Genomic DNA, 22,374 nt, shown 5'->3' with positions numbered 1-22,374 from the left:
GTCCTTTAACTTCAAACTAATTGGACATGTTTGTCAGACAGTCATTCAGATAATTGTTAGTTGGGTATGCTTTTTTAACCCCATGTCTTACAACATTCCTGGTATTTCCTTATGCTTATTAGCATATATATAGTTGGCAGGTTATTATGTACACTGAGCTAAAACAAATACAGTTTAACAGTTCAGCACTAAATCCAATTTCCCTCATGTTTATAATGCATTTAGGCTCCTGATCCTCTCCACCATAACTGATGCACTGTATAACAACAATGTGTGCAATGACTGAATCAACCAAGGAACAGCCATGCTAAATACAAGCTACCCTGTTATTATTTGAGATAGTTACAATTCTTTCAAATTAGGTGTATTAATCTGGTAGGTGGTCTTGCAAACTTTAAAAACAAATGTAATCACTAAAGATGAGCTAATTATGTTAATGAACGTCAATAACTTACCGTCAATAATTATCGGTTGACCCTTGACAAGCTTTCCGCATTCCCCAGTTATCATGGAAATCTGTGGCAGTGTCACAACTCTCTTTTTTAACAGTGCCGAGGGAACCACATTCTTCGTTTCTGTTAAAAAAAAAAAAAAAAGCATTTGAGTATGAAAGGTGAAGCAATATGTGTTAATCAATATCTGTGTTGTATCAAATAGCAACCGTGCTAAAAAAAAAAATCAATATAAAATTATACATTATTTTTGACAATTTTTGTTTTAAAAAATACACAAACATTTTGTTCAGTTTTGAAGCATATGGAATATATAATAAATATTTTTTTTATAATAATTAAATTATATATGCATAAATTAAATATACACACATTGAAAACAACCATTTAAATGTAGTAAAGCTGCAGTAAATCATGTTTAAGTACAAGTTACTGTTGTAGTAGACAAATGCTATAAAAAGAGAATGGAACTGAGAAAGACAGCAAGCTAACAGGCTTGATTAAAACAAAAGGAAAAAATATGCATTTTTGTATAAATGCATAATCTCTCTCTGAAAACCACAACAGTGACTAAAATGTAAAAGTTTAATGCTGCTGTTACTTGATGCTTTCAGATTTAGTGTTTGTTCGTGACGTTTTAATTGAATCCATTACTATGTCGCTCGCGAGCTGATTGCCCGACCTGATGCTCGCGAGTCACAACAGAACAGATTAGTGCAACTGTCCCGAAGTTACAAACAGTTTACACAATAGCAATTCATTAAACTATACCAGTTTCAAATGATGTGATGTGATGTGTCATCAGTGTGTTTTCTTTTCATGTGCTTGTGCATCCTGTGGTACATCCATGCCATACAAGCTCCGCTTCGCATAATTTGCATTTTTTACAATCTTGCAGCATTTTTTAATATAAAATGCTCCCATTGCCTTGCATTCAATATAAAATGCTTCCATGACTTGGGACGCACCCTTTTTCCTGCTGCCATTTCAGAAGAGCCTGCGTTTTCTTGCTCATGTTTTATTCACAATAGAACATAGAAAACATATCAAATGTTTAAACTGATGAAATGTACTGTCTCAAAAAAGGAGGGTTAGGGACTTTTAACAACAGTCCATATACATCTGGGAACTGGGGAAGACCAGTTGCAGAAGTTATGGGAGAAGAATGTTGTCCCATCCGTGTCTAAAAAAGGATTCTAGCTGCTGTCCTGGGTCTTCTTTGTTGTTTCCTGATGCACCAAGTTTTTTTCAATTGGTTAAAGGTGTGGACTGCATTTAGGCCAGTTCAGCAACCAGACTCTTCTACTACAAAGGCATGCTATTAAATGCTATTAGATGCAGTAGAGTTTAGCATTGTCTAGCTGAAATATGCAAGAACGTTTCTGAAAAAGATATCTGGATGGAGGCATTTGCTGCTCTAAAACCCGCATATTTTTTCAGTATTGATTGTGCCTTTTCTTCTTCTTCTTCTTCTTCTTCTTCTTCTTTTGGCTTCTCCCATTAGGGGTCACCACAGCGGATCATCTGTCTCCATACCCCCCTGACCGCTACATCTGCCTCTTTCAACTCAACTACCTGCATGTTTTCCCTCACCACATCCATAAACCTCCTCCTTGGCCTTCCTCTTTTCCTACTTCCTCGTGGCTCCATCCTCATCATTCTCCTATTATTATACCCCATGTCCTTCCTCTGCACATGTCCAAATCTTAATCTCGCCTCCCTCACCTTGTCTCCAAAACGTCCTACATGCGCTGTCCGTCTAATAAACTTGTTTCTAATCCTGTCCATCCTCATCACTCCCAACAAAAACCTCAACATCTTCAGCTCTGCTAGCTCCAGCTCCACCTCCTGGCTTTTACTCAATGCCAATGTCTCTAAAACATACAACATAGCAGGTTTCACCACAGTCCTATAAACTTTCCCTTTCACTCCTGCAGATACCCGTCTATCACAAATCACTCCTGCCACTCTTCTCCAACCACTCCACCCTGCCTGCACTCTTTTCTTCACTTCGCCAACACACTCTCCATTACTTTGCACTGTTGACCCCAGGTACCTGAACTCCTTTTCCACCTCTTCTCCCTGCAACCGCACCACTCCACTGCCCTCCCTCTCATTTACGCACATGTACTCTGTCTTACTCCTACTTACTTTCATTCCCCTTCTCTCCAGCGCATACCTCCACCTCTCCAGGCTCTTCTCAACCTACCACATACGTCTCTGACACACCTGACTTCCTCATACCACAACTCCTCTCTCAGCACCCTGTCGTACGCTTTCTCTAAATCCACATACAGACTATGCAACTCCTTCTGACCTTCTCTATACTTCTCAATCAACATTCTCAAAGCAATAATGCATCTGTAGTGCTCTTCCTTAGGATGAAACCATACTGTTGCTCACAGATGGTCACGTCTTCTCTCAGTTTGGATTCTACTACTCTTTCCATAACTTCATGGTGTGACTGTTCAACTAAATTCCCCTGTAGTTACTGCGGGTCTGCACATCTCCCTTATTCTTAAAGATCGGTACCAGCACACTCCTTCTCCATTACTCAGGCATCCTTTCACCTTCCAAAATCTTGTTGAACAATCTAGTTAAAAACTCCAATTCCATCTCTCTTAAACATCTCCATGCTTCTACCAGTATGTCATCTTAATCCTCTTAATCGCTGCACTCACTTCCTCCTTACTAATCCTATTTACTGCTTCACCATCTCCACAGCATCCAACCTTCTCTCTCTCTCATTTTCCTCGTTCATCAGCTGCTCAAAATACTCCCTCCATCTTCTCAACACACTCTCCTTACTAGTCAACACATTTCCATCTCCATCCTTTATTGCTCCAACTTGCAGCACATTCTTCCCAGCTCGGTCCCTCTGCCTGGCCAATCGGTACAAACCCTTTTCTCCTTCCTTAGTGTCCAACTTCTCATACAGCTCCTTATATGCCTTTTCCTTGGCTTTCGCCACATCCGTCTTTACCTGCTGCCACATCTTCTTGTACTCCTGCCTACTTTTCTCATCACTTGTCACACACAACATAGTCCACCTATATGCACTTTCCTCCACTCTTATACGTCACCATATGATCATTGTTCTTCATAAAACAAGTGTTCACCACTGCCATTTCCATCCTTTTAGCAAAATCTACCACCATCTGCTCTTCCACATTCCTCTTCTTTAAACCATATCTACCCATCACCTCCTCATTACCTCTGTTCTCTTCACCTACATGCCCATTAAAGTCTGCCCCAATCACCAATCTTTCATTCCTAGGTACACCTTCTACCACTTCATCTAATTCACTCCAGAAGTTTTCTCCATTTCACAACCCACTTATAAAGCATAGGCAGTGATGACATTTGTCATCACCCCTTCTACTTCCAGCTTCATGTTCATCATTCTTTTAGAAACTCCACTCCACTCTTACTGTACCCCTCCTTCAGAATCACCCCTACACCATTTCTCTTTCCATCCACACCATGTTAGAACAGTTTAAACCCATCTCCAATGTTCCTGGTCTTACTCCCTTTCCTGTCCTTGTCCTCTTTCAGCCAACAGTAGCCCAATTTCCATCGCTACCCTGTTGGCTTACAATACCTGTGGTGGTCGTTGGTAACCCGGGCCTTGACCGATCCAGTATGAAATTGTGATTGGTGATCCGCATATTTGATTTGGCACGTTTTACGTTGGATGCCCTTCCTAACGCAACCCTCCCCATTTATCTGGGCTTGGGACCAGCACTAAGAGTGCACTAGCAAATAGAATAGAATAGAATAGGATGTTTACATATGGCTTATTCTTTGCATGACAAAGATTTAACCTGCATTTGTGGATGACAGAAAGCTGTGTTCACAATGATTCCTGGATGTGTTTCTGAGCCCATGCAGTGTTAACCGTTATCATTCCATTTCCATTGAATACAGTGTCACCTGAGCGCTTAAAGATCATAAGCATTCAGTATTGATAGTTTTGTAGACATTTCTACAGATTGTTGAAATCTTTTGATCATATTATATACTGTAGATTATTTCTGCTATTTTAGGTTGAGGAACATTATTCTGAAATTGGTACATTTCTGCCCATTTTATTTCTCAGAGACTCTGCCTCTCTAATATATTCTTCTTACTTTTCCTGGCTTTTGTTGCACCGTCACAAATTTTCAGATTTTCCTTAAAATGGTACATTTACTCAGTACTACTGTACTGCCAGCCTAGAACAAGAATCTGAGGCAGTTATTGGCACAGACACACCACAACTGGACAAATGAGGACCTAATCTTAAACTTTCCAGTTTGCATAAGCCTCCATTAGAGAAGAAGAATAGCCATTATGTGTCACATATACATTACAGCACAGTGAAATTCGTTCTTCGCATTTCCCAGCTTGCTCGGAAGCTGCGGTCAGAGTGCAGTGTCGGCCATGATACAGAGCACAGAGGGTTAAGGTCCTTGGGTCCCAAGAGTGGCAGCTTGGCGATACTGGGGCTTGAACCCCCGACCTTCCAATCAGTAACTCAGCACCACTCTAACTGACCGGTATGGGTTTATCTCTGGCCGATGCAGATATTTAGAAATCTGGTCAGCTGATTCCCTATATATTGTGCCGTTTTTTTTTTTTTTTTTTTTAACCACCCATCTCATTAAATCTAACAGTTAAGTAATAAGACGTGATTACAGAAAATTGCTTAAATTAAACATTTATTGAACGACACAAGCCTCTCTAATCATTACACTTGTTAGCAGGTTTTGGTACTCGAGACTACCTGTAGCCTAAACTACAGCTGATTAAAGGCTCGCTAACAATACTGCTCCAAATTTTATTCTTATTTTCACTCCAAGATTGGAATCGTATTTAACCACTGAAATATATAAGGTTAGATTAAGAAGAAAGAATAAAAACTGAAAGCCCAGGACACTGGCACAGCACAGCGTCACTTTTATACAAGCACATATGCACTTCAATGACAATCACACTGGGAAACTTTAATCTGCATGTTTGGTAATATGTCATGCACATATCCACCCCTTTTTGTGTAATTCATATATATATATATATATATATATATATATATATATATATATATATATATATATATATATATATATATATATATATATATATATATATATATATATAGTATATACATATACATACATACATACATACATACATACATACATACATACACACACATATATATATACATACATACACACACACACACACACATATATATATATATATATATATATATATTAATGTGTGTGTGTGTGTGTGTGTGTGTGTGTGTGTGTGTGTGTGTGTGTGAGAAATTAAAGATCGGGTTTTTTTTTGTTTTTTTTAGATAATTTGTAGCCAAATGTTTCAGTTTCAATTTCAGTTTTATTTTAGAAAAGACATTTATTTATGTACATTTACAGTTACAGTACATTAATCTGAAAGAAACCAGCATTGAGAGGTGAAGAACTCTAAGTAAATCTACTGTTGTTGTTAGATATTAGCTTATCCTGATTTTCTCTCATAAGCATTTGCCATGATTACATCCAGAAGACACCAATCTAAAACACTTTTATGGCATTTCAGACAGTAAAAAAAAAAAAACCCAGATAAAACACCGGGGTCCCTAATACTAAAAAGCTCTAGAAATACCTTTAAGCACTGCTGGAAGACCAGTGACAACCGAGCTGTTGCTGATATAATCTTCCTGTTTTTACAACCCTCTCAAGTAGCAATTCATTTCAAGTCTTGTTTCATAACTTCTGCTGAATGTTGCAGAAGTTACATATGTGACCATTTTTTTTGTGAATTTCAACATTGCTTACTTCCTGTTTGGTAGATTACAAATGTATTATACAGTGTCTGTACCTGTCAGTACCTACATTTCTCGGCACTTTTCAAATAATGATGAGAAAGAAAATGATAATATAAAGGTTATGAGCAGTTTAAATTATTATTTCAACCCCCAAACCCTTACCCCTGTAGAGGATTTAGACGAAACCAATTGATGTTACTTCAGACAATGATTTTTTTATTTACATGTAAAATTTTTTTTAATTCTATTAAATAATATGAGATGAAGTGATGTGGGGTTCATTCAAATTACTCACTTCCTTTTTGGTAAATTTGTAGACCAAATGGTTTGTGTTTTTATTTATTTTCTTTTTATCTTTTTAATGAACCATAAATGTCAGGATTTTGACAGAATTTTGTTCACATGGGTCTCTCGGTTACTTTTATTTAAAAAAATATATATATATTCATTAGGTTAATAGATCTTCTTGCACTTCTTATATCTTTCAGCTTCAGGGAAATTAATACAACACATTCATTACATCAACAACATCTTCACTTCCAAGGATATCAAGAGGCACAATTTGTTAAGATTTAAGCAGTTCATAAGATCTTATTGATTTGCTTAATATAGTGCCACCTAAAGGAGAATTACGCAAGATATTTTAGGGATCCTCCGAATGAGATCCTATAGTAATCTTTTAGTTTACATTCATGGCATTTTACATTTAAATTTATTTTCCAATTTGTACATCTGAGCAACTTGCTCATGGGCTCAGCAGTGGCAGTCTGGTGGTGTTGGGTTTTCAACAACCTTCTGATCAGAAGTCTGTTACTGAGCTACCACTGATAGTGACATCTGGTCTGACGGTGCAAGCATGGCAGATTTAGTGATGATTGGACAATATAAAAAAAAAAGTGATTTAGAAAATGCAGAATGGCAGAAATTCATGATGTCCACTGAACTTGACAAATAATCAGAAACAAGCTAAACTGTTTTTAAATTGTGTTGTGGCACTATTATTGTACATTTATATCTAATACTTCATTTAAACAGCACCTAAATCATGTCTTGATTGCTACATTTGAAAGCCTCTGTGGTGGTGTACAATTTCACTGTTGTTCAAGGTTGAGCATATCACTAATTTGATTTACATTCTGTTCTCCTTATTTACTCTCTTTTCATTACCCTTTGCAATTGATTTCTCTATCAAGGATGGACTGTATGAAGCACCTATAAGGCAGTCTGAATTCCTTACAAATTTTAACACTTCACCCCATCATGTCTGATGACGAGAGATCTGAGGTCAACCTTGAGGATGAGGGAGGGCTGTCACCCCTGCTTGCACGCCACCGGCCACATGACTCTTACTGCCTTGTCTATGGCATATTTTTTATCCTGGGCATTGGCTCACTGCTGCCATGGAACTTCTTCATCACAGCCAAGCATTACTGGCTCTACAAGCTAAATAACAGGTCCAGCCTGGCCAGCCACCAAGAGCTCCACACTGATCTCAGCGTGAGTATGTCCATGCACTTGTGTGTTTGTGATTTTTTATTTTTTTTTTATTGTTTATGAATCAGTGTTATTGACCCGATCTTTATTGAACAAATCATTCTTGTTCACATATTTCTACTTTTTTTTAATATACTTTTTTATTTTATTTTTTTAAGTCTGTACACTTTGTACAACATTGTAAACTGGTGATTATTGTTCATAAAGAAACTAGGTGAATGAATGAGTGGTCTATTGTCATTATTAACTTTTATATCACAATTTCCTCACTACTTTTTAAATATTTGTTTTCTAATAAATTTGAAATTGTTAGATTTCTCTCTCTCTATTTCTTTTCAGGATTTCTTTGAGAGCTACCTTACCATTGCTTCCACTGTTCCTTCTGTGTTGTGTCTAGTCTTCAACTACTTCCTAGTAAACAGGTAATCCATACATTTAGTCCCTGTCCACTATGTGTCAGCCTCCTGTTATCGAGAAAAAGACTATTGCATTTAAAAATTATACAATAGGTTATATATCATAGATAATATAACAAGCTTTTCATTTCTGCTTGATATGGTGTTTAAGATATTTTTGAGACTTTAGCACAGAGAATTTTAGCCCAAACTTAGTCAGCAAGGTAACACATTTGGATCGCATTTACTTCGCTGTAGCAGTCATTGAATTCTAAAACAATCATTTAAGGAATGTTAAAACTGCCAGATGTCTGTTACACTGCAGAGGTTAAATGCAATTAGCTGTTTAGATCGACCAGCTTAAACAAATTTGGAAATCAAAGTAATAAAATTATTTGAAACGTGGATGATGCAACACTGCATTTTATCCCTTTTTGCATAAAAACGGTGTGTTTGTGTGTGACTAGGGTGTCCTCTGATGTTCGAGTTCTTTTGTCTTTGGCCATGATCCTGCTTGTGTTCATCGTCACTACGGTGCTGGTAAAGGTGGATGTGTCTGACTGTAGAGAGAAGTTTCTAGCTGGTACTCTGGCCAGTGTTGCACTGGTCAGTGGAGCCTCCAATTTTTTCAGTGGAAGCATGTTTGGCATTAGTGCACATTTCCCCATGAGGATTTCACAAGCTCTCATATCAGGTAAAACTGCAGTTACAGATCAAATTCTAATCCATGTTACAGATTTTACCAGTTAAAGAATTGATAGATTTATTAGTCATTTACAACATGCAGTTTCTAGCAAATATTAGAACTGACTAAAAAGAAATGTTTATGCTTGAGTAAATTTCATGCAGGGAGGAGAAACAAACAAATAAATAAAATACTTTATAATTTTAGGGCTTGAATAGATATAGTACTTTTGTGATGTGCAAAAGTTTATTCAGGGCAGGCATTGTGCAAAACCGGTTAGCTGTCAGTTCTAAATGAATGCCCTACTTTGTAGAAAACTGTAAATATAGTAAGATACAGTCACGGTTGTATACATGAGTAAGACCGCTATCATAGATAATTTTCCTAATAATTTAATTAGATAATTAGATGATTTTTGTGTCATTTATCTTGTATCATGCATCTGACAATTTTGATAAATGAGCTGAGGAACAAGATGAATTTTATGAACTTGAAGTTGTGTGTACTTTTTTCACCCTAAATATTTTTTAGATTTTACATACAAATCTATCCCAAATAGGTATACTTAGATATTTTCACATCAGAAAATTTATTTTTTTGTTTTTGATGCTGACATTGTATGCAGGTCAAGCAATGGGTGGCACGTTGAGTGCAGTAGCCTCCATAGTGGATCTGGCTGCAGCAAGTGATGTAACCAGCAGTGCATTGGCTTACTTCCTAACTGCTGACATCTTCATCCTGTTCTGCATCATCGTGTACCTGCTGCTGCCCAAACTGGCCTACTCCAGGTGTGTTAACCTCCATTACCCTGCTACTGAGGACATACCATAATGTTGCCTTCTTTTTAAAAGAAACCTTACAATCTAAAACATTTTAGAAAGAAGTAATTTTCATTTATTTCCATGCTGCTTGTCAATTGTAAATACTTCCTCATAAATTTTTTAAAAAAATGTAACAATTTAACTAATATCTGAAAAGCACATTATCTTATCTCCTAAGGTTGTCAGAAATCAGATTAAAGTCACGAAATCTGTAACAACAAATAACAGTAAAATAATACAAGGTATTATGTCACTTGTAAGTACATGTAGTTCACACTCTTCAGGGGGAAGTATGAGAGAGAGAGAGAGAGAGAGAGAGAGAGAGAGAGAGAGACTGCTAGAGTAAGAGTGAAATAAGGAAGCATTGCTTTAGAATTATGTCTAGTTTCAACCGTAGGCGGTCAGCAGAAAGACTTGGTTTCATGACGCTGATGTGGCTTTGTAATCAACACTTGATGCAAAATGTGTTTTTGACATAAAAATATGTAGGTCGATAGGTACAATTTATGAAAGAGCAACAGTTAAATGCTTAGCGGCTGGAAAGAGAGAGAAATTTGCAGTGTACATATTTAAGTACGAAGTATTAAAGAAGTAAAGCTTGAAACTTTCTTCAAAAGAAATTTATAGAAATGTTTCAACAAGTAAAACATTTAGACCAGGTATTTTGGGTCTACACTCATTTGACAAAGATTTATATGCCTTTTTCATTGCCATATTTCTGAACAGTGGAAAACAGAAGCTTTGTCACATTAAAAAGTCTGAGTCAGCGCACAGGGTCTGCCCTAGACCCAGAGATAAGGACCTAGCTCAAGGGTCCAGCAGTGACAGTTGTGCAGTGCTAGGGCTGTAAACCGCTGACATTTTTCTTGTTTCTTACAAACCCGATTCCAAAAAGGTTGCACAAATTGTAAATAAAAAAGGAATGCAATAATTTACAAATCTCATAAACTTATATTTTATTTAGAATAGAATATAGATGACATATCAAATGTTATCTATAAAATAGGGGACATTTTTGAAATGTCATTCCAAATATTGGCTCATTTTGGATTTTATGAGAGCTACACATTCCAAAAAAGTTGGGACAGGTAGCAATAAAAGGCCGGAAAAGTTAAATGTACATGTAAGGAACAGCTGGAGGACAAATTTGCAACTTATTAGGTCAATTGGCAACATGATTGGGTATAAAAAGAGCCTCTCAGAGTGGCAGTGTCTCTCAGAAGTCAAGATGGGCAGAGGATCACCAATTCCCCCAATGCTGCGGCGAAAAATAGTGGAGCAATATCAGAAAGGAGTTTCTCAGAGAAAAATTGCAAAGAGTTTGAAGTTATCATCATCTACAGTGGATAATATCATCCAAAGATTTAGAGAATCTGGAACAATCTCTGTGTGTAAGGGTTAAGGCCGGAAAACCATATTGGATGCCCGTGATCTTCAGGCCCTTAGATGGCACTGCATCAAATACAGGAATGCTAATGTAATGGAAATCACAACATGGGCTCAGGAATACTTTCAGAAAACATTGTCGGTTTTGTCACATTGCCACTGTGCCATTCGCCGTTGCCGGCTAAAACTCTTAGGTCAAAAAATAAGCCATATCTAAACATGATCCAGAAGCGCAGACATTTTCTCTGGGTAAAGGCTCATTTAAAATGGACTGTAGCAAAGTGTGAAACTGTTCTGTGGTCAGACGAATCAAAATTTCAAGTTCTTTTTGGAAAACTGGGATGCCATGTCATCCGGACTAAAGAGGATAAGGACAACCCAAGTTGTTATCAGCGCTCAGTTTTGAAGCCTGTATCTCTGATGGTATGGGGTTGCATGAGTGCACCATCAATGCTGAAAGGTATATCCAAGTTCTAGAACAACATATGCTTCCATCCAGATGTCGTCTCTTTCAGGGAAGACCTTGCATGTTCCAACATGACAATGCCAGACCAAATACTGCATCAATTACAACATCATGGCTGCATAGAAGGAGGATCCGGGTACTGAAATGGCCAGCCTGCAGTCCAGATCTTTCACCCATAGAAAACATTTGGCACATCATAAAAAGAAAAAAGGCGACAAAGAAGACATAAGACAGTTGAAAAACTAACTTTTTTGAGATGTGTTGATGCCATGAAATTTTAAATCAACTTATTTTTCCCTTGAAATTATACATTTTCTCAGTTTAAACATTGAATATGTCATCTAATATTGAAATTTGAAACTTCTACATCAATGCATTCCTTTTTTATTCACAATTTGTAGAGTGTCCCAACTTTTTTGGAATCAGGTTTGTACATCTAAGTATGAAAAATAATTCTCATAATTGAAATTGTTACTTTGTCCAGTTACTTTTAAGCCTGTAAAAATGGAGGGACCATGGTAAAATGGCTGTAAAATAATGTAATGTTTTTGTTTTAGTAACTGAAATAAAACCTGGAAGTTTACATTTTAATCACATTTTGCTTCATTTTATATGGACTGTGGTTATGTACAGAGGCAAAATTAAGAAAACTGTGCCACTGTCCAATTATTAATGAGTCCACATGCATATGAATATCTTTTTTATCTGCATCTGCTACAGATACTACCTGGATGCTTCCTGTACAGGTACTGCCACCACATCTGATATCTCTCCATCCACTCCAGAATCCACAAGCAGCCCAGCTGTCAACTCTGTCCCGCTACTCAAACCAATCATGAGAAAAATGTGGAAACTGAGCTTATATGTCTTCTGGGTCTTCTTCGTTTCTATCACCATCTTTCCAGCGATCTCCTCAGGGATCCAGTCAGTGGATAAAAACTCAGGTAGCCCCTGGAGCAACACCTACTTTGTTCCATTCACCAGCTTCCTTCTGTACAATGTGGCAGACTTCTGTGGTAGACAGATGACTGTTTGGCTGCAGGTTCCTGGCCCGACCAGCCCTGTCTTGCCAATCCTTGTGGTTTGCAGGAGTGTATTAGTGCCACTCTTTATGTTCTGCAACTACCAGCCTCGGTATCATTTGCACCAAGTATTTTTTGCCCATGACATCTTCCCTGTGCTGTTTGTTTGCCTGCTGGGGCTCTCCAATGGATATTTGGGTACGCTGACCATGATGTATGGGCCCAAAGTTGTGCCGCGGAACATGGCAGAACCAGCTGGTGTGATCATGTCATTCTTCCTGGCAGCGGGGCTTGCAGTAGGTTCTGCCGTTTCTGTTTTGCTTGTTTATATTTTATGACTGTAGCAAGCTTTAAGCAGTTCTTTAAAATTATCTTATTTTAAGTGTTTACATGTAGCTCCACTGTATTCTCAATGATTGCTATTTGATACCTTTAATTGAGGGAAATGTTGACTAATATTTATATCTTCAGTCTTAAACTTTATAAATTGTATAATTAGGCTCTGTAATGAAATACACCTTTTTATGGATTTTTTAAAATATTTTAGATAGCAAGTTTAACTGATTGTTTTTATTTTAAGACCAGGTTTATACTCCATGTATTGCTGTTTGTGCAGGTTTAAATATTCATTCATTCTAGTATATTGTAAAATGTTTGCAAATTTGTTTTCTAAGTAATTTGTGCATTGCTAAAGCTTACTTTTCGGTTTTAAATACATATGTAATTGGGTTCGAGATATAGCCAAACCTGCATGTTCCTGCCCTACCTCAGAGGTAGAAAATTTGGGAATTTTCATGAGTCGCACACAAGTCTATGGTTTTAAGATGATTACTTGCAGATTGGACATGCTGCTATCTAAATTATGATAAATAGAATTGTATCAATATTTTCACAATTTTCCTTGATCTTGCAATCATCATTATAGCAGCTTCAATCTAAGAAAAGTCTGGTTTTGGAGGCAACATTCCACACAAACAAGAAATGTATTTATAATACATTTAAAATAATAGCAGTACAATTTTATTGCTATGTGGCAAACAAGTTACCAGTTGGTGCAGTAGATTCTCAGAAAACAAACAAGACCCAGCATTCATGATATGCACGCTCTTAAGGCTGTGCAATTGGGCAATTAGTTGAAAAGGGTGTGTTTAAAAAAAATAGCAGTGTATGCCGTTGACTGTACAAACTCAAAACTATTTTGTACAAACATTTTCGTTTCTAGGATTTAGCAATCCTGTGAATCACTAAACTAATATTTAGTTGTATGACCACAGTTTTTTAAAACTGCTTCACATCTGTGTGGCATGGAGTCAACCAACTTGTGGCACCTCTCAGCTGTTATTCCACTCCATGATTCTTTAACAACATTCCACAATTCATTTACATTTCTTGGTTTTGCTTCAGAAACAGCATTTTTGATATCACCCCACAAGTTCACGATTGGATTAAGGTCCGGGGATTGGGCTGGCCACTCCATAACATTAATTTTGTTGGTTTGGAACCAAGACTTTGCTCGTTTACTAGTGTGTTTGGGGTCAGTGTCTTGTTGAAACAACCATTTCAAGGGCATGTCCTCTTCAGCATAAGGCAACATGACCTCTTCAAGTATTTTGACATATGCAAACTGATCCATGATCCCTGGTATGCAATAAATAGGCCCAACACCATATCATGATGCTTGCACCACCATGCTTCACTGTCTTCACTGTGTACTGTGGCTTGAATTCAGAGTTTGGGGGTCGTCTCACAAACTGTCTGTGGCCCTTGGACCCAAAAAGAAAAATTTTACTCTCATCAGTCCACAAAATGTTCCTCCATTTCTCTTTAGGCCAGTTGATGTGTTCTTTGGCAAATTGTAACCTCTTCTGCACATGCCTTTTTTTTAACAGAGGGACTTTGCGGGGGATTCTTGAAAATAGATTAGCTTTACACAGACGTCTTCTAACTGTCACAGTACTTACAGGTAACTCCAGACTGTCTTTGATCATCCTGGAGCTGATCATTGGCTGAGCCTTTGCCATTCTGGTTATTCTTCGATCCATTTTGATGGTTGTCTTCTGTTTTCTTCCACGTCTCTCTGGTTTTGCTCTCCATTTTAAGGCATTGGAGATCATTTTAGCTGAACAGCCTATAATTTTTTGCACCTCTTTATAGGTTTTCCCTCTCCAATCAACTTTTTAATCAAAGTACGCTGTTCTTCTGAACAATGTCTTGAATGACCCATTTTTCTCAGACTTTCATATGCATGTTCAACAAGTGCTGGCTTCATCCTTAAATAGGGGCCACCTGATTCACACCTGTTTTTTTCACAAAATTGTTGACCGCAGTGATTGAATGCCACACTGCTATTTTTTTAACACACCCTTTTCAACTAATTGCCCAATTGCACAGCCTTACGAGCGTGCATATAATGAATGCTGGGTCTTGTTTGTTTTCTGAGAATCTACTGCACCTACTGGTAACAATTAACTGGTAGCAATAAAAAATATACTAAAAACCTGGATTATTCTGGTTAGTCACATTGTACTGCTATTATTTTGAACAATACTGTATGTGTTTATGTATTTAGAACAAATCAGAACATTACTTTGAATATTGGTAGCACCACAGACAAAAGTCGTTGTCACCATTATTTGATTAAAATTACTTACAAATCAAATTATCCTTAAGATTTAATTTGACTGGATATAGGGTCCATGTACATTCTGGAATTTCAATTTTTATTTTAGAAAGAGAATCTCAAAACAAGATATTTTTCTTTTTCTTTGTGGATGCACAGAAAAGAAAATCATAGGGAAACTAAAACAGAAAAATTACTATTTCAATTTATGACAGGAATTCGATTGCATTTTTATGCAACCAGGGCAAAGTGTCAAAATGACCATCAACCTATTTCTTGTCATTGCACTGCTTTTTTCAGTCTACCACTGGTGTATCATTTCCTGGCTCTGACACAACACAGACGTAGGCTAGTTTATGAAGCTAACAATGAGCAGGGCAGAAGGCAACAAGAAGTATGGGGCTAACATGGATGAGACAGAGGGAGTCAATGATGTAAACATGACTGAGAACAGAGACTTTCCTGATCACCTGATCATCATCATCTTTTCTCTGCTTGTGCTCTATATGGTGGTTGTTCAGCCTGGTTACATTCATTAGATAACAAAATTTGAAATTCAGTTTTATTAATATATTAATATGATGTGAGGTCCAGTTACCAGCATGACACTAAAACTGGTAGTAGTAATGACTACTTTTTATTTAAGTACATGCACTTTAACTAAGTGTAGTCAGTACTTCAACTTTTACCAGAGTATTTTAAAACATGAGTATCTGTGCTTGAGTGAAGGATGTGTGTACATTTGCCATCTCTGACCTTAATGTGATTTTAGGAATGTCATCTTCCTCAATATCAATGAATTTGGTGTGTACATATTGGAAAACAGTGCGGTTTTCAGCAAGAAATGTAAGATATTGTACTAAACATGGTGCAGGACTGAGTTCTATCTCCAACTTACATTTGCACATAAGCTACTTCTGATCTGAAGCTGCTGGCTTGGTGTGACTGTCCTGAAACTGCTGTGATGTATTGCTTCTGCAGTTCTGCAATTAAACATAAATAATTAAGCATTTTTTCCTTTTTAGTTTCCCTTTGATTTTCTTTTCCATGCATTCATGAAGAAACTGAAAAATGGCTTGTTTTTCTGGAGTTCTGGAGAATTAGAAGAAAAAAAAATAACAGTCCCTTTTATTTTCAAAATCTCTTTAGAAATTGAAATTGAATACCCAGAAGATACATATACCCTATAGCATATAAAACACATTTAAGTACCCAGAAATAAGTTTTAAAACTGCAAATAAAAAAAGTGCTTCTCATTTTCCTTTCCAATTAGTGACCTAGATGCAGCTTCACAAATTTTACAGTTCACAAAGTTTAATGCATTGAAACTGATCCGTTTAATACCATGCATCTTTGGGGAAATGAAGTTTATATTTAGTTTAAATTGTCTAAGTTACAAAGAATCAGAAGAGGTAACTAAAGTTGGATAAAAGTTGTATTTGGCTAACAAGGAATAAACCACATCCTCATACTGTCTTTGACAAAATGCAAAAAATATTTGATGGAAAATGTTTGATTGTGTAGGTTAGGGGTGGGATTTGAAGCTTTGTGTAAACTATAATGGTTCCTTAACTGTATTAGTGACAGCTGAGTTGTCTGCTATGAGAGCCTGGGAGCAAACTAGGAGTTAGAATATATGTGAAATTATTAAATAATATGACAAAATACTTTGATTGGAATATTTTTATTGTGATAGAAAAAGAAACATTTGGACTTTTTGTTTTGTAATAAATATGTTATCAAAATGGTTTGCAGTGAGTCATGTACCTTTCGGAATTTGGTCAAATATAATAATGGTTAAAAAAAAAAAAAAAATACAAATACTCAGGAAGATTATTATTATCATGAGTTGTGTCTCATGACTTTGAGAGCTGACTGTGACTAAAGTGAATGTTACACAGGGAAAAAGGGAAACTGCAGTACACACGTCAGCTATTCTGAGAGAGGGAGGGATAGAGAGAGAGAGGGAGAGAGGGGGGCAGGAGGGAGGGGGCAGGAGGGAGGGAGAGAGGGGGGCAGGAGGGAGGGGGCAGGAGGGAGGGAGAGAGGGGGGCAGGAGAGGGGGCAGGAGGGAGGGAGAGAGGGGGGCAGGAGAGGGGGCAGGAGGGAGGGGGGGCAGGAGAGGGGGCAGGAGGGAGGGGGGGCAGGAGAGGGGGCAGGAGGGAGGGGGGGGAGGGAGGGGGCAGGAGGGAGGGGGGGGAGGGAGGGGGCAGGAGGGAGGGGGGGGAGGGAGGGGGGGGAGGGAGGGGGCGGGAGGGAGGGGGGGGAGGGGGCGGGGGGGAGGGGGGGGGAGGGGGCGGGGGGGAGGGGGGAGAGAGAGAATGAATCCATAGTATCTTGGGATTGTGCTTCTAAAGTCCTTTAAACATTACAGGGTTGTAAGCATAACAATAATCTGTGAAATAAAGATTGAGAATAATTATTGCTTATTATTCTAGTGCATAATTCTGGCTTGTCAGAATTGAGTTGATAAAGCATTCACTGTTCTTTACACATTCCTCAACATTATACTGCCGATGTCTCCTCTGTCTATGCTGAAACAAAGCAGCCGGTCTATGATGGATTCTTGCGGAACACCAAACACCATCAAACTTTATCTTAGTAAGTGTTGGGAAGTCACCAATTGCATCTACGAACTGAAAATGAAGTCATATAAGACCTGAGCCACTCAGGGCTGTAACTGATTTATCAGTTCTTTACCAGTTCTGAATAAAAAATTCTTTATTTTTAGAAGAGGTTTATTTTTTTTGTATTACCTGTTAGAAGAAACAGGAAATGGGTAGATGAGAATGAGATTTCTCATTTTGATAAGAAATTAAGTGAAATTAGTTTGATCTTTTAATGGTAAATTAAACCATGGTTATCTGATATTGTAAAGTACAGGGTTGGACAACATTTATGTTCTAATATTCAAATAGTTACATTTAAGGTACTTGTATGATCATTATACCACAGTGGTAGTTCTAAAACCTCATTATCTGAAGTGAAGTGGTATGTTGATCAAGTTTTGTCATACGGTGATCCAGTCATAGCTGATAACTCAGGAGATTATTGGAGATGTACATTTGATGCGTCAATGCATGGTGCATAAATAATGATTAAGGCTTGTTTTAGATGAGATGATCTGAGATAGTTACAGACCGTTTTAATGTGACTATATTTAACTGAATGTAAGTATTGGATCAAATTGTGATCATTATGAGTGGGTATTACAGATAAAATCACACTACTGATCAAAATTTATGTTAATTTGGTTACAAACTAAGTATTTCTGTATTTTTGTTTTCTCAGGGAAAAACTTAAAAATGTGGTGGAACATCACTAGTGACATCACTAAGGTTGATTAAGATCAATACTATCTGTCTATCTGGACTATCCATATGTCTAGCAAATACTCTGAATTATCCCCATGTAGAAAACAGGATGAAAAAGCTGTAGCAGTGTTTACAGAGGAAATTCTCTACAATCCCTAAAGTTTAATGATCATATTATCATTGAGTTACCACAGGAAGGCGTGGCAAAACCGAGGTGGGACGTCAGGTAATGCGGACAACTCCGTCTGCGATAGTTGATCAGTTATCAGGCTTGCAGCCTGTAGTCGACACAAAGCAGGGGGCTCTGTTTACCACAATTTTACCGATTTGTTATGTGAGTTACTGTCACCTTTCTGTTAGCTTGAAAGTGTTTGCCCATCCTCTGATGACCTCCCTCATCAACAAAGCATTTCCATCTGTAGAACTGCTGCTGCTCACTGGAGTCTTTTTTTTTTATTGCAGCTTTCTGACTATATTCTAGAGATTGGGGTGTGTGAAAACCCCAAAACACAAGTTATAAAACAACACTAAACAAACACCCTGGAACCAATAATGTAACCAACACAGTCACAAAGATCATATTTTTCTGATGGTTTTCTGATGGTTCATGTGAATATTGTCAGAAGCTGCTGGCTTGTACCCAAATGCTTTTATACATGGCGAGGCTGCCAAATGACTGACTAAATAATTGCACAAATTAGTAAATAAATATAAAAATAAACTGGATAGTGAATGTATATAGACCGTGTGCAGAGGGTCTGCAGGCTGAGCTGAAACACTGCAGATGGAGGAGAACAGAGAAGAATAACCAAATTGATCTGAACTGACAGTAAGACTATAATTTTGCACATATGCACTGTTTACATTTATGGTGATAAGAAAATGATCTCAGAATGCAGAATGCTGTAATGGGAAGAATCAAAAAAAAATTGTCTTACAGATAAATGTTCCCCAGTTCCAAGATGAAACCATGAAATATTTCCTAATTGTTTCCATGTGTTTCTCTGCTGCTTGATCTTTCTGAACGTCTGTACTAACTTGAACAGAATAGAAAAGCAGCACATTAATCACTAATGATTCTATATGAATTCTTATGATCAGTAATTAATGTTTTATTTATTAATATTATTTATTTATTTCCAGAAAATACTTTTGGCAGGATTTTCTTTTACCACTTTGTTACCTACATTTCTATAGGAATCTATGGACCAAGTAACTTGCTGGGGGGAAAAAAAAGTTATTTTATTTTATTTGAAATGCAAACAATGCAACAAATAAAAACACTATTCTAAAATCAGAACTTATGAATATGACAAATGATTGCCAAGAAATGTGGTCATATAACTACATTATTTATTTGAGTTGAAACCACATGCCAGCAATAAATCCGAGATCATTCCTGGTGCACAAACATTCAATAAAAACTAGTTCAAGTATTACTTTATTGTATATCAGAAATTATATAAAATACGTAAATAAAGTATTTTATAAAGCATCTGTGAAGAAAAAAAATAAAAAATAAAAACTCCAGACAGGAGCAGTTGATCAAATAAAATAAAACACTGCTTTCCATGGAGTCTGTAAACCCTTTTTGCAACAGAACACTGTTGCTTTTGATCTATTAGCTAGAACTGGTTGACATATCATGCTCCATATATTCCTCCAGTCTGAAAAGCCATTTATTCCAGTACTGTACCACTTGGTCTGCATTCAGGAAGTGACAGTGGGCTGGTGAGCCATCTTTGTAGGCAACTACAATTAATCCACTGTACACCTACAGATGGAGAAAAACATTTAGAACATAACTAACTGTATCAGCACAATTAAATGGGGGGGGGGTAATTTCACAATATTTCACAAAAATATGAATTAACATACCTGGTAGTTATAGTTTGTATCACTGTTTAATGCTCCAATGTAGGCAGCCACCTGCAAGGGGTTGTCATATGTGTTGTAAAGTAAAGGCTTTGGTTTTTCTGATGTCTTCCATTCTATGGCACACAGGGAATTCCTGTATATTAAGAACATTTTTAGTTGTAATAGCCAAAATATATAGAATGAGCAAAAGGGCTGTGTAGTTTATTTCATGGTCATACTTTACATAGTTTAATGTTTATAGTTTACATAGTACGGTTACTTTTTATCAGGCAGTGTAATTTTGCTTGGCAATAAACATAAAAAATAATGAACCGAAATAGCCACTGGAAATGTATTTGTTCACCTGTAATCCAGTGACATTTACAGTTTTAAAACTACCGAGCTGAAACAACTAATTCTCACTTGTACATGGCAACACAATCAACAATGCCCAGGTACTGCAGGGGCCGATGGTGCACAACACTCTCGATGGCTTTGACTCCTGTAACGTCCTCCAACACATAACTGAGACTTTCTAAATACCCAGAGACGTTTTCCAGACACTCGTGGTATTGAGTTAGGTATTTTCCTCCAGTTAAAATTTCTTCAACAGCTTCATGCAACACTTTCCCCTGTGTGAAAAGATCTAAAAAAAAATAATAATAAAAATAAAAATAAAAAAACACACAAACACAAGGAAGACACAATAGACAACATTCGCTTTCCTACTGGAAGAGAAACAAGTGATTCCATCAAATTCAGGCAAAGATCAAACTTCCTGGCGCTTTGATAATAAAGCTGGTTCCAGCTTTACTTGGGCACAAAAATAAAATATGCAGATGACACCATGGTGGAAAACCTACTGTTGCTGTATTCTTTGAAACCTTCCACACCAAGTTCAGCGATCTTCCTCGTCTTCCATCGCTCCAAATAAAACACTTGCTGGGCTGACATTGTCTTTTGGAGTATTTTTGTTACACTTGGTATAGAGGCGTGATCTGAAGCTCTGTGTAATCTTATCTGAGTCATGCTTCCCTCCACGTTCTCTGCATCAGGGACACGTTTTACATCGTTCAACAGAGGCCATGGGTTTCTCAGCGCTCTGCATTCCCGAGGCTTACATTTCACGATCGCTCCGTAAAGCCACTGATCTTCGTTTTCAATACTTTCTGGAGTCTGAGAGCTGGTTCTCATAGACACCACCGCTTTCACCAGCGAGGAATAGTGTTCAGAGTCTACATCCCTGTAGTGGCTGCTCTTCTTACGCGCGCGCAAGCCAGGGGAGGAGAAAAACGAGCGTCCAGAGAGCAGAGCGCTCACACCACACGGCTGCAGCCACAGTCTGCAAGCCCGCATTTTGGCTCCCGTTTTAGCGAAATGCTACGTCCACATACACCGCCCAGAGCTATTACATTTATTACCAATCTAACAAACTTTCACTACTCACAAATTCCATTTGATTAATGAAGCGGTCGGGACATGTAGTTTAAAATTAAGCCAAAATACACTCACTTCCACTTTTGAAACACCATTTCCCACAATGACGCTGTGTAACTGTAATATGTGCTCTCTCTCTCTACAACTTGTATAAACAAATGTTCCGCCCCAAGCATTAATTTACAATAACCCATATAAATATTTAATTATTTTACGGCAATCATGAAATAAAGTACTTTTAGTATCATAGAAAAGCCTATATATTTAAAACGTAAAGTAAATATTTTAACAGACATACCAACAATAACATATACTGCTACAAGTTTTATCCTCACGACGCACTTTATTAGGAACACCAGTATAACTACTAGTATATAGCGCATATACTGCTAATACTACAAATCCCAGAATGCTTTGTTAGTGCGTTGGCGCGTCTGTCGAGACCGCTGAAAAACTCCGCGTATTCTGATAATAGTTAAAAAATAGCTTTTTTTAATTGAAGGAAATCATTATTATTTTTTTGTTTTTATTGTTGGCCTGTGAAAAAATATTTACATTATAAAGAAATTCGAAAGTCTATACAGACATAATAAGTAACGTATGTGTGTTT

The 22,374-nt window shown here is 37.3% G+C and overlaps 3 protein-coding genes across 6 annotated transcripts in view; 1 reads left to right on the top strand and 2 right to left on the bottom strand.

Moving 5' to 3' along the window:
* Positions 1–4,424, bottom strand: part of LOC310725234 (craniofacial development protein 2-like) — a 121,603-nt gene extending 117,179 nt beyond the window's left edge. Inside the window, exon 1 of the mRNA XM_083540038.1 lies at positions 4,142–4,424. The gene's annotated coding sequence lies outside the window, so the exon portion shown is untranslated. The remainder of the gene's footprint in view (positions 1–4,141) is intronic.
* The window catches only part of slc29a3 (solute carrier family 29 member 3), a 45,864-nt gene that overhangs the window by 1,678 nt on the left and 21,812 nt on the right, over positions 1–22,374 (top strand). For 2 of the 4 annotated variants that reach the window (XR_014533283.1, XR_014533284.1), the window contains exons 2-7: positions 7,461–7,764; positions 8,101–8,183; positions 8,624–8,850; positions 9,467–9,629; positions 12,235–13,566; positions 15,106–16,901. Coding sequence is in view for 1 of the 4 variants with exons in the window: in XM_083540042.1 (XP_083396168.1) it covers positions 7,528–7,764; positions 8,101–8,183; positions 8,624–8,850; positions 9,467–9,629; positions 12,235–12,874 (1,350 nt within the window). In the remaining 3 variants the exon portion in view is untranslated. Of the gene's footprint in view, positions 1–7,460; positions 7,765–8,100; positions 8,184–8,623; positions 8,851–9,466; positions 11,834–12,234; positions 16,902–22,374 lie in introns of those variants that run through there. The other 2 variants (XM_083540042.1, XR_014533282.1) reach the window with 2 other exon arrangements.
* Positions 19,708–22,013, bottom strand: mgme1 (mitochondrial genome maintenance exonuclease 1). Its single transcript, XM_083540081.1, has 4 exons — positions 21,191–22,013; positions 20,751–20,973; positions 20,349–20,481; positions 19,708–20,244 (listed from the first exon to the last, which is right to left on the bottom strand). Exons 1-4 carry the CDS (start codon positions 21,681–21,683, stop codon positions 20,092–20,094), a joined length of 1,002 nt encoding a protein of 333 aa, XP_083396207.1. The 5' UTR covers positions 21,684–22,013; the 3' UTR covers positions 19,708–20,091.

Source organism: Silurus aristotelis, assembly GCF_946808225.1.
Source record: "Silurus aristotelis genome assembly, chromosome: 4".
Taxonomy (NCBI): Eukaryota; Metazoa; Chordata; class Actinopteri; order Siluriformes; family Siluridae; genus Silurus; species Silurus aristotelis.
Note: the sequence above shows the minus strand (reverse complement) of the source record. Positions and strands in the feature narration are given on the sequence as shown.